The 13,617-nt window shown below is 41.6% G+C and overlaps 1 protein-coding gene across 4 annotated transcripts in view; it reads right to left on the bottom strand.

The window, feature by feature from the left end:
- Window positions 1-13,003, bottom strand: part of LOC122541750 (serine/threonine-protein phosphatase 2B catalytic subunit beta isoform) — a 117,102-nt gene extending 104,099 nt beyond the window's left edge. The window contains exon 1 of one of the 4 annotated variants that reach the window (XM_043678655.1): window positions 12,765-13,003. In XM_043678655.1, the coding sequence (XP_043534590.1) occupies window positions 12,765-12,813 (49 nt within the window). In that variant the 5' untranslated portion in view covers window positions 12,814-13,003. The remainder of the gene's footprint in view (window positions 1-12,764) is intronic. The other 3 variants (XM_043678657.1, XM_043678660.1, XM_043678659.1) reach the window with 3 other exon arrangements.
- Window positions 13,004-13,617: the final 614 nt, after the last annotated feature.

Raw genomic sequence — 13,617 nt, 5'->3', positions numbered from 1 at the left:
GCACAGAACTCATGGCGGGGCGGGGCGGGCCGTGTTGGTAACGGAAGCAGGACAACATCCCGATAAATTCTCCAACTCTGGCAACATCCTTGTAAATCTTTTCTGAACCCTTTCAAGTTTCACAACATTCATCCAATAGAAAGGAGACCGGAATTGCACGCAATATTCCAAAAGTGACCAAACCAATGTCCTGTACAGCCGCAACATGACCGTCCAACCCCTGTACTCAATACTCTGACCAATAAAGGAAAGCATACCAAACGCCTTCTTCACTATCCTATCTACCTGCGACTCCACTTTCAACCTGCTATGAACCTGCACTCCAAGGTCTCTTTGTTCAGCAACACTCCCTGGGACCTTACCATTAAGTGTACAAGTCATGCTAAGATTTGCCTTTCCAAAATGCAGCACCATACATTTATCTAAATTATACTCCATCTGCCAATCCTCAGCGCATTGGCCCATCTGATCAAGATCCCGTTGTACTGAGGTAATCTCCTTCGCTGACCACTACACCTCCAATTTTGGTGGCATCTGCAAACTTACTATGCCTCAATGCTCACATCCAAATCATTTATATAAATGACGAAAAGTAGTGGACCCAGCACCGATCCTTGTGGCACTCCACTGGTCACAGGCCTCCAGTCTGAAAAACAACCCTCCACCATCGTCCTGTCTCTTCTACCTTTGAACCAGTTCTGTATCCAAATGGCGAGTTCTCCCTGTATTCCATGAGATTAACCTTGCTAACCAGTCTCCCATGGGGAACCTTGTCGAACGCCTTACTGAAGTCTGTATAGATCATGTTTACCTCTCTGCCCTCAGCAATCCCTTAGTTACTTAGTCAAAAAAAATCAATCAAGTTTGTGAGATATGATTTCCTATGCACAAAGCCATGCTAACTATCACTCAACAGTCCTTGCCTTTCCAAACGCATGTACATCCTGTCCCTCAGGATTCCCTCCAACAACTTACCCACCACCAATGTCAGGCTCACCAGTCTGTAATCTCCTGGCTTGTCCTTACCCTCTTTCTTAAATAGTGGCACCATGTTAGTCAACCTCAAGTCTTCCGGCACCTCACCGGTGACTATCAAATGATACAAATATCTCAGCAAGAGGCCCAGCAATCATGCCCCTAGCTTCCCACAGAGTTTTAGGATACACCTGATCAGGTCCTGGGGATTTATCCACTTTTACACGTTTCAAGACATCTAGCACAACCTCCTCTGTAATATGAACATTTTTCAAGACGTCACCAACTATCTCCCTACATTCTATATCTTCCATTTCCACAGTAAACACTGATGCAAAATACTCATTTAGTATCTCCCCCATCCCCTATGACTCCACACAAAGGCCATCTTACTGATCTTTGAAGGGCCCGATTCATTCTCTCGTTACCCTTTTGTCCTTAATGTATTTTTGAAAACCCTTTGAATTCTGCTTAACCCTATTTGTCTTAGCTATCTCATGTCCCCTTTTTGCCCTCCTCATTTCCCTCTTAAGTATACTCCTATTGTCTTATAGATTTGTTCAATCTATCCTGTCCATACCTGACATATGCTTCCTTCTTTTTCTTAACCAAATCCTCAATTTTTCTAGTCACCCAGCATTCCCTATACCTACCAGCCTTTCCTTTCACCCCAACAGGAGTATACTGTCTCTGGACTCTCGTTATCTCACTTCTGAAGGCTTCCCATTTTCCAGCCGGCCCTTTACCCGTGAACATCTGCCCCAGTCAGCTTTTGAAAATTTTTAAATTAGATTCCCTACAGTGTGGAAGCAGGCCCTTCGGATAAAACCAGTCCACACTGACCCTCCGAAGAGCAATCTACCCCTGTTGACTTTTTAAAGAGCAACAGGTTTTAATCCAAGCAGTAGGCATCATTTTATCTTGCTTCAACCTTGATGGCAGGATCCAGCATACTCTTACTTATACAACTGAATGATTAAAACTTACTCAAGGTCAAAGAAAGGAAAAAGGAGCCTTAAATAATTTCATAACATCAGACTGGATTAGATTAGATTACCTACAGTGTAAAATAGGCCATTTGGCCCAATAAGTCTACACTGTCCCTCTGAAGAGTAACCCATCCAGACCCATTTCCGTCTGATTAATGCACGTAATACTATGGACAATTTAGCATTGCCAATTCACCTGACCTGCATATCGTTGGACTGTGGGAGGAAACCGGAGCACCCGAAGGAAACCCACGCAGACACGGAGAATGTGCAAACTCCACACAGACAGTCGCCCAAGGCTGGAATCAAACCTGTGAACCAGGTGCTGTGAGACAGCAGTGCCTAACCACTGAGCCACCGTGCCTCCCTTACCAGATAGCATCAAAATTAGCCTTCCTCCAATTTAGAACTTCAACCTTTAGATCTGGTCTATCCTTTTCCATCACTTTTAAAACTAATGGAATCATAGTTGCTGGCCCCAAAGTGCTCCCCCACTGACACCTCTGACACCTGTCCTGCCTTATTTTCCAAGATTAGGTCAAGTTCTGCATCTTCTCTAGTAGGTACATCCACATACCGACTCAAAAGTTTCTTGTACACACTTAAATTCCTTTCCATTTAAACCCTTAACACTATGGCAGTCCCAGTCGATGTTTGGAAAGTTAACATCCCCTCCCATATCCACCTATTATTCTTACATTTAACTAAAACCACCTGACAAATGCGTTTTTAATTTCCCACTGACTATTAGGGGGTCTACAATACAATCCCAGTAAAGTGATTACCTCTTTATTTCTCAGTTCCTCCCAAATAACTTCCCTGGATGTATTTATGGAAATATCCTCTCTCAGTACAGTTGCAAAGATTAGATTAGATTAGATTACTTACAGTGTGGAAACAGGCCCTTTTCTAGAGCTAACCTATGTGACTGTATTTGCGACTTTGTATGTTATTGAACGCAGAGATCTGTGTATTATTAAGCAGCAACTAATGCTTGTAGCTTCAGAATGAAGAAATCTCCCTTGATGTCCAAAGAGGGAACCTCTGAGCAATGCTTCTTTTAAGTTTACAGTACTTTTTCTCGTACAATAACACTTTGCCTAAATAAAGCAGTCTTGAAGCCAAATGGCTGACAACTATCTGGAAATGTTAATTTGTAAACAATACATCATTGTGGCAGTAATGTCCTTACAGCATCTAATAGTGATACATTGGTTCATTCAAGACATCTGGCAGAAGCTGACCTTAATCATTTGGATGCTTACTTCTCCTGTACCCAAAAGGGAATTATTTCAACCAAGTTGATAATTTTTATTGACAGCTTGATGGGCCAAATCACCACAGTCTGGCCCTGCTTTATTTTAATAGATTCTTCTTTCTGTTTGGTTAATGCACTACAATAAAGAACTATTTAGCAGTCAATTAAGAATAGTTAGCTCAAGATAAGCTTGCTCAAAAGTGCTATTGCCCCCACAGGGGTCAGATGAATTTGGACTTTCATGACTTTCATGAATAGGCCTCTGCAATAACTTTTATTCATTTGATTCAAGTAGTTCATCTAAAATAAACCAACCTATTTGTTTAAAAGTTGTCTTGTCTCATGAGTGCTTTTCTGCCTTCAGTGCAGGCAGGTGAATGCCCACCATGAGACACTACAATTGCCAGCGCATGAAGCAAGAATTCTGTCTCAGGGTCATTACTGTTTTAACCAGATTAGAACCATAAATCATCAACCATGATTGCAAGAAATGTGGTATCTGTTTCGTGATATCTAGTGCACAGCCCAAGAAGGGTCAAATAAGGCATAGTCCCCACTACCAATTACTATATATTGAACATCAGGTGAAGGCAGAACCAGTACAACAAAAACTATGTGCATCAACATTAGAAATGACAGGTTGCACATCAGAACAAAGCTGAATAACTAACGGTTGCCATGGTGCTTAAGTTGTCAGCACATGGTTTAATTACGGAATACCATCCTGCTCCTACTGACAAACAAAATGCAATCAACCAAATGCCATGATAGAAACGGAGTCATATTTTACAACGGCAGTGAAATTAAAACTGTAGAATTGAAACGTACATAGATGTTATAGAAGTTATAGAATTCTACGGCGTTAGTCTGTAAAAGGCTGCCCTTTAGAATACAAAAGGACTGAGTTTGGAAAGTCCACTCTCAGGGTTGTGTCAAAGGTGGGGAATTTAGGAGTTATTGACAAATGAGTGAGCAACACAGAGGCAGCTTGGCTTTGGAGACTTCCAGTTCTACCAAATTCAAGATGACAAACCTGTGTAGTAGAGACACAAAACAGAAATGGAGCTGATCAGGAGCATCAGCACAAAAAAAAACTCCACATAAAAGTTAATCTTAAGCGAGTAGCTGAGCTACGACATTAATGTTGTGGATGGGCTTCTTGGATGATTTTCTTCACTCATACTGCCAAATGTTTCTATCAGTAACAATGCTAATAGCAATTGCACATACAAGCATAATATACAATTCAAAACTGTCTGGAGGGAGCACTATCTCCATTATGCATAACCTAGAACTATAAGTGGGCGTTTTTTCAGCTTCAAGTAGACAGAATACAAACAATTACACGCCTACCACTGTTCTTTATCCTAGCAACACTGTCTAACATTTAACCCACCTCCCACCCACTAAACCTGGAACAATTGAGTGAATCCCTCCAGGAGCAATTAGGAATGCATACCTGCTTAAATGATATTAGTGAATTATATGCTGAACAACAATAGAACATGTTAGAGAGAAGGCTACAAAAAGTAAGAAGCATACAAAAAGTAAGAAGCATACAAAAAGTAAGAAGCATACAAAACTAAAATGTCTCAAATCCCACAATACTAAAACTGACATCTTGAACTTAACGAATTCTTATTAACTCAACAGCTTAACCAACCAAATCAATTCTGCCTGTAGTATGTCACACAATGTTGGGACCAAGTAACAATGTAACCCATCAGCTACAGTGTGCAAAAGGACAGAAAATCCAAAGGCTTTTTTTTCAAAAGCCTCCCTTTAAGCAACTGTAGAACTTAGTGTTCTCAAGTGATTTTATGTCAGTGAGGGTTCAAGCCCCAAAAGCAGGAAATTTTTCCAACATGCAAGCCAACACTCAGCCCTCAACTTACAGAACCAAAAAAAAGATAACTCACCATGCTTGCTCACGGGATCTTTAAGTTTGCAAATGGCCGGTCACATTTTCTTAACAGCAACTGCGTTTCACTAGCAAACATTTGAGGATACATACAACACGGAGGGGTGACCCCACAAAGAAACTACACACCATCAATAAATATCTGGACCAAAATACTTTCATAACTTTTCTGAGCAGTGGTATATACAATTAATTAAAGCTTTCCATTGGAGGACAAAAGGTACAAAAATTAAAGGGGGTCAGATTCTCAAAAATATTGATATTATTTGCAGTTAAAAGACCTGAAGTGTCAAATTTGGAAAGTTAAGTAGGTAGACAGATACTAGTCGATGTACGAAAACAGGAATCATTCCATATTGGAATAAAACAAGAAGAAAGCAGATGGTGGCCATCTGAAAATGCAAAAACAGAAATTGCAGGGGAAACTCAACAGGCTGGCAATATTTGTGGATGGAAAACAGAGTTAACATTTTAATTCCAGTGCCCTTTTTCAGAACTAGAATCAACTTGGAAAGTGGTATTTAAACTGACAATGAGAGGGGAAGCCCAGAGAAAGAGAAAAAAAAAAGGTAGGCACACAAAGGAATTAGTGAGTTTTGAAGAGATTTTAACTCAGGTTGAGGTTCTGGATGCGAGTTTGCTCACTGAGCTGGAAGGTCTGGTTACAGACGTTTCATCACCATACTAAGTAACATCAGTGAGCCTCCAGTGAAGAACTGGTGTTATGTCCCACTTTCTATTTATGTGTTTAGGTTTCTTTGGGTCAGTGATGTCATTTTCAGTTGGAAAGCCATGCTTCTAGGAATTCTCATGCGTGTCTGTTTGGTGTCCTAGGATGGGTGTGTTGTCCCAGTCAAAATGATGTCCTTCTTTGTCTGTATGTAAGGATACTAGTGATAGTGGGTCATGTCTTTTTGTGGCTAGTTTTCTGCCTGTTTCAACAATGTAGTGTTTATTACAATCCGTGCAAGATATTTTGTAAGTGACGTTTATATTGCTTGTTGCGTTTATAGAGTCTTTCAAATTCATTAGTTGCAGTTTTAGTGTGTTGTTGGTTACCATAATACCAAGAGGTTGGAGTACTGTGGCAGCCATTTCAGAGATGTCTTTGACGTAGCTCGGGTACCTGGGCGCACGGTCTCTTTGTTTGGGTTTGTTGCTGTGAAAAATTGACAGACTGTTTATTGGGTACCCATTCTTCTTGAATACACTGCATAGGTGATTTTCTTCTGCTCTTCTCTCAAACAGTGACACGCTCAAGAATACTTAGAAGCATAGCATTCCAATCGGAACTCCATCAACAAACACGTCGATTTGGACCCCATCTGCCATCCTGAGAAAAAGAACTGGAAATGACATCACCAAACCAAAGAAACCTAAATACACATAGAAAGCAAGTCATAACACTAACACTTCACTGGAAGCTCACTGATGGCGTTATCTAGTATGGTGACATAACGTGTGAAACCGAATCTTCTAGCTCATTGAACAAACTCACATCCAGAACACAAAGGAATCGTTGATAACAGGAAAAGGAGAAGCTAGATAGGAGATAATGGGAACAAATACAAAATGGATTAGCCAAATTGAAAGCAACCCATTTCATTACAGGATCTGTAGTATTGAAGTAGGTAATAGATAAGAAAGGGGATGCTTATATTCTAAGACTGTTAAATTCTATATTGAATCCTGAAAGCTATAAAGGTGCCTAAATGGAAGATGAGATGTTTCTCCAGCTTGCATTCAGCTTTGCGGATTACTGCAGCAAGCCTGAGAAAGAAACGTTGGCATAGGGACACAGTGGGGTAATGAAGTGGCAGGCAATTGGAAGCACAGGGTGGTTCTTAGAGACAGAACATATGTTTTACAATGCAGTCACCCCAATATTGTTTGCTATCAATTCCCTGCCTCTTGATGATGGCAGACAGGTTTCTTTGAGGTTTATTTAACCAAGCTTTCAAGCAGGATTAAAGACGAAGGTTTTCAATCATCTGACACTTGGTAAGTGAGCATCCAGCTTTAAAGGCTTGTCAATGCTACACTGAACTACAACTCTTCCAAACATATCCTCGCTCTGTGTCAACCTGCTCCTGTCATGCAAGAAAAAAATAAGGCCAGCTTGTTCCTCAACTTGTAATGACATTTTCAGCTGGCTCAAACTTGTGATCGATAGGGAGCACAGAAAGTTAAGCTTATCAAACAGAAATGCTCAATAAAGATAAAGTATTGGTGGAATTCTGAAAAAGACTGCTGGCGAAACTCATCAGGTCTAGGAGCATCTGTGGAGAGAGAAACAGACTTCGTGTTTGAAGTTTGGTAAGCCTCTTCTTCAGAATTGAAAGTTGTGATTAGTCTTTATTCTTTTGACAGGAGCAGAGAAGCAGCAAGAGGGCAGATGGTATAGAGGCCCAATGCAAACGTCAAAGAGGTTGAGGAAAAAAAAGATGTAAAGAAAAAAAGGGGTGTAAATTCAAGGTGTAAGGGGAGAGCTTAGCCCTTGCTCCAAAGTGCAAAGTAAACAAAACATGGCTAACTTGGGGGGTAGGAGGAGGATATGGTTGAGAATGTAAGAAAAACAAAGTGCTCAGTTTCTGAAGTTATTGAAGGCAATGTTCAGACTTCAAGGCTGTAAAGTACTAAGCGGAAAAAGATATTATTCCAGCTTGCATGTGCTTTGATGGAACATTTCTGACTTGGGTCTGCTGCAATTTCTGCATGAGAGCAGTGGTTTATTGTAGTGACAAGCAACTGGGATGTGGGGTCATTCCTACAGTCACAAAACAGTCACCTAGTCTGAGCTCGGCAACGTAAAGGAGACAACAATGCGAGCAATGAATGCAGCAAACTTGGTTGAAAGTACCTGTGAATCACAACTTCTACTGGAAGGTCCATTAGATGCCTTCAATGAAGGTGGTGAATGTGTAAGGGTTAAGCTTACTGTGATTACATGGGAAGGTGCCATGGACGTAAGAGTCCTTTCCGAGAGCTGAAAGTAAACGGAAGGCGAAGATGCATTTGGTGGGGTGAGATGCATTTGAGATGTTCAATGCTTATCAGTTGTTTATACATACATGCAGTGGATGCTGGAAGGTGACATTTTGCCCTGCAGGAAGGGAGGGTGGTGTGGTGTGTATGCATGGGCGCGAGCAGAATCAAGTCATGCTGGAAATTTCACTGAGCTCCAGACTCCCACCACCTCTCCAAGGGAAAAAAAATTCTCAAATCTCCTCATCCTCAACCTTCTACTCTTTGGATTAAATCTACTAACCCTTCTACTGAAGGAAAAAGTGCATTCTTATCCATCTTGTCAATGCCCCTAACACACCTTTAATCAAGTTCTCAAATTTCACTGCTCCAAGGAACCCCCATCTATCCAATCTTTCCTCATAATATCTCAGACCCTCCAGGAACAAGCAGCATCCTGGTCGATCTCCTCTGGACACGAGTGCAATCACATCCTTCCTATAATGTGGCAGCCAGCACTACAAGTACTATTCTAGTCGTCACCTAACCATCATTGTATACAGCTCCAGCAAAACATCTATTCTATGTCTCTGCTAAGAAATGAAAGTGCCCCAATACCTTCATAAACATATCTACCCATCCTATCTTCAGAGATCTGTGAATATGCACACCAATGCCCCTATGGTTAAAAAGAGTAAAAAATTGAAATATGAAGGGCACCTGTAACTTGAACCATCCACATGATTATAGAACTGACCTTTGAAATTATTTTAAAATCATGCAACCATTTTTATACCTATGAAATTGCTTTGAAAATGTTTTAAGACCTGTTATTTAAGTACTGCTGGTCTAAGATTGTGGGATGTCTAATTACTTTGCTCAAGACATTCAGAGAACATAAAGTGGACAATACAAGGTTAGCACTTCACTGTGAGGGCAAGCTAATCTCCTAAAGCACAGATTTCTTACAAGCACAATGCATCTTAAGCAAAGGTTCCCACCCAACCCAAGAAAGTTCTACAATTCTATTTTTCCCACAAACTGTGAACCCTTCCCTACAGAGCTGTATTAATTACACACTTCAGAGAGGTATAAACAAAGAATGCTTTGTTGTCTGTAATTATCTTGTGTCATGGTGTAATGTTTACCTTTCAGAATTCTATTGCAGCTTAGTTTATGTTTTGAAAAGCAGCACAAATCATTTTCCTATCTCTAGCTTAATCTGTCACTCTGAACTAAGGCCATTAACAATAAATTAACATCTGGATAATTCAATTTGGAGTTTCTTTTCAAATAATTGGAAGAAACATAAATCTCGTTCCACTTTACCCTCCAAGTTACTGCTCCAACCCCTTTACAACTCAATATGCAACAATTCTGAGAAGGGTAAGTATTGAAGCAAAGCCACGTAAAGCCTTCACAGAAGGCAAAGTGACAATTTGATGGTAAAGTTGAACAAGTCAGTGTGTACTATCATGTCTTTATCACGTCACAAATCTTTTGTCTATAAACCATAAAAAATTCGATCAACTTAGGAGCACCTCCCCCACCCCATCCTCAAAAAGGTCCTACTTGCAATTTAATTTTTTCACTTGAAGATTTATGGGACTAAATTCCAATTCATAAATTCAAATTAGATATATCAGCAAGTCAGTGGAATAAATTTAAATTCAAATGCTGACAGGCAGACAAATTATATTTTGTAAGTAAGTGCTTGTCAGCAAATTGAATAATTTTGAAATTATAATCTTGGTTGTTAAGTGGGTGACTTGGCAGGTAACTTATATACAATTCCATAAACAATATTGTTGTGAACAAGGAGAAATCAGGTATGATAATCAAAGTATTTCTCAATAAATGAGAAAAACTTAAAATTCCCCGAGAGTTCTCCTACTCATTTGGATACTCTTCCATGACTACTGGATCACTGCAAAACTGTCATGACACACTCTTACCACCAGGGTCATCAGATAGCCATGATAAGCTGGAGCCCTGCCTCTCCTCCCCTCCCCCTTCCTGGCACAGGGATGTTGAAGCTAATAGTAGTGCCTCACCTGCTGCTACAGCCAAGATAGCTAACTCAGCAGAGCTGGAATCAGACTTGGGAATGTCTGGCCTTTGTGGTTTAGTGCAGTGAACTTTGCCAGCTAGCTGAAGCAGTTTTTGTGGCCTGCTTAATTTTAATGAGTTTAGTGAAACAAACAAGTGGAATTTAATAGGTCTCACTACTTCTTCAAACAAATGTCACATGAATATAAACTGGTTTGAGAGCACAAAGTGATTTTAAAAATTAGGTTATGATGTGTTTGAGTGAAATTTGGAAAAACTGATGAAGGTACAGAATGTCCCAATGGCTCATCTGCCTCAAATTACAGTAATTATAAACTGCCCACTTGACATTTAAGCAGTTTGCATAATAACACACGTTTTAATATTCAAAAACTGAAGCCAGTACATAGTAAACAAAATGAAAAGAAATACTGAGACCTTTTATGTAGAAAAATGCAAAACATCTGGTCATAGAATACAATGCTGCTGCTATCTGAGAAATGATGGTTTCAGTCCGCTTTTCTGATAAAATAATCACCTAACTTCAGAGTTCTCATTTCTCTCTCTACCTAATCTCTTCTCTAAGTATAAATCCTTGCTCAAGTGCATTTCTATAGTTTTCACAATTTTCAGAATCAAAATGTTTATATGTCTTTTAACCAAAGTAGCACAAGGATAGGTTGGGGACATGAAAAAGGTTTCAAACTGTCTTAATGTATTGAATAAAAGTAATGCCTCATCAGTTATAAATTTTTTTGCCAGACAAAGACAAAAACAATCACAATTGGCTTTCACCCGGAAGCACCATTCATGGGAAGGGCCTGCAGAATTTCAACTTGCTATGCAGACTGATTCCAAACAACCCAAGTGCTGACCAACCCTGGAAAACCATTCCACATGTTTGGCATACAAATCTTCCCAGCAATACGATCTGCTTAGCTCTGGGGGTGGAGCCCTAAATCAAGTTTGTCTCAGGCTCGCAAAGACAGAAACTTGACTGAAGAGTACTTGCTGGGAAGCAAAGTTAAAAATTCATTTAAGCAGAGAAGCTGGTTAAGTTAAAATGCTAAACTGCGACTAACAATTTCTTGTTTTAAAAGAGATCAAAACATCATCTCTGAATATTAGTTTCTGTAAAATGAAGAGCTCAAAGTGAAGAATATGGCAACACAGATACAAATGAGATTTCAAGCATCTGGATTCATCCCAAATCAAACTATTACCCACAAGCACTGGGTCAGTACAATTGTTTGGTGTTTCATAAACAAGAGCTCTGCTTCCATGTACAGCATGAGTAATTCACTACAAGTGTTATATAACCAAAGCAAAAAGTTACCAAACCAGAATTATGGAATTAAAAATAAACAGATTCTTAAAGCAGATGAGCCTACACTAGAAGCTTTTTGTTAACCATAACTGCTGCAATTTCATCACTCTTCAATGTCTCACAAAAAAGTAATTACCATTGACCATTCACAATCATTAAACACCTATGGAAATTAAAATATTTGCTTTCCCCATTTCTGCGTTTGGAGCTTATTCTGTGGAATATGTTTGCAAAGGATGCAATTCACATTGAGATTTCATCCACAGTTGAGAACGGAGTCTGGTCACAAAGACGTGTTATCATCAATTCAAAAGACTAATTAAGCAGAGCAGAATTTTAAATGATTAATTTGCATCACCATAGTGGTGTTTACATCAGATTATTGTCAACATACTTCACAGTCAAACAGTTACTCGCTGGTGTAATGTAGGTGAGCTCAGTAGCCAAGTGAGCACACACTAAGATTAACAACATCTGTCTTTGGTGCTTGTAAGAGTAAATGCTGGCCAGGGCACCAATGGAACACTGCTAGGTCCCCAAATGATGCCATCAGATCATTGGGAACGTACCAAGGGCCAAGTGTCAAACATATCTGACAACACAGACTCCCTTAATAATGCACAGCATTATATACAGTGGACATTTTTCTCTCTCCTCTCAACTGATTCAGTCACAAATGTTTTCTGTAGTCCTCTTCTAAACTCTGCACACCTACCCCGCCCTTGGGTACACCTGAATTTCAAAGAATGCAAACTTCAGTATTCCGAACAAGTCAAATGGCTGCCAGTAGTCTACGAGTAGGCATTCGCCAACACAACGCATTTCAGTGATTGAACATCCAAAAATGTTTAACTATCAATTAGAGAACCGCTGCAATGGAGAGGAAACGAGGAGAAAACGATCTTGCAGCACGGTGAGGAATATTGAGAGTTGCGGTCAAATGAACTCAGCGACCCATGAATTTGAGTATGAATTCAGAGCAGGTGGCACTGAGGCTCCTCAAATTCGGCTCTGGTTGGCAGAACCCACCCCAGATCCCACGGGTCCAAAGCCAGAAGGGGTGCACGGGGTTCTCTGACAATGGGAAGCATACCCCGCCTACATCTACCTCCATGCCTCATGATCCCCTTCCCTCACCCCGGGACAGCACATTCACTCGACGCTTCGTCCCAATGCAGAGCCACAGCAGGGGAAGCCGAAAGCCTGACCCTCTCTCCCTGACGATGTGCAGGGGCCCCAAGCCCCGTTGCCGGGCCGCGGCCTGAACCCCGGGCTACTCACACTTCACCACCCGATCGGCGGTCGGCAGCTTCCCATCCCGAGCTGCCATGGCACCGCTCCGAGGGGAGTGGCGGCTCCCTGGCTCGGCCGAGGCTCTGTTTCAGGCTTCCTGCCGTGCCGTTCGCTCCTGCTGCCGGGCCTCACTTTCTCCACAGCCTCGGCCTCTAGTAACGGCGGCGGCTCCGGCATCAGAACATGGCGGCGGGACCAGAGTGCAGCGCGGGGAAGGGGCGGAGCAGGATCCAGTGGGCGGGGGCAAGCATGACATCAGATGGGGGCGTGGCCAATGGGGATGGCGGGGGAAAGTAATGGGCGGGACCAAAGGGCGGGGGTTAGGTGTAAGGGAGATGGGCGGGGACATTGAGGTCACTAGAAATAGGCGGGGTCAGATGTAAGGGGCGTGGCCAGTGGGGAGTGTGGGGTCAATGGGGTCAGCGGGAAAGGTCGGGGGTCAAAGGGAAAGGAGCATGGCCAATGGGGTCAAAGGGAAAAGGGCGGTGTCAATAGGGCTCAGGGGAGGGTGGGAAGGAAGAATGGCAAGGACAGGGCAAAAACGTCAGTGAGGGTGGTGCCCAGAGCCAGGGCTACCTGGCAAGGGAGAGAGAATCATAGATAAAAAACAGAGAAGTTGCTGGAAAAACTCAGCAGATCTGGCATAATATGTGAAGAGAACTTAGAGTTACCTTGCAGGTCCAGTAACCCTTCCTCGAGGAATCACAGAATCCTTACTGTATGGAAGCCCAACGAATCAACACCGACCCTTTAAAAAACGTCCTGCCTCGACCAACCTCCTTAAGACCCCTGTAAACCTGAATTTCCCATGGCCCCCATATCCCTGACACTATGGGCAATT

The sequence above is a fragment of the Chiloscyllium plagiosum genome, chromosome 38, assembly GCF_004010195.1.
Source record: "Chiloscyllium plagiosum isolate BGI_BamShark_2017 chromosome 38, ASM401019v2, whole genome shotgun sequence".
NCBI lineage: Eukaryota > Metazoa > Chordata > Chondrichthyes > Orectolobiformes > Hemiscylliidae > Chiloscyllium > Chiloscyllium plagiosum.
Note: the sequence above shows the minus strand (reverse complement) of the source record. Positions and strands in the feature narration are given on the sequence as shown.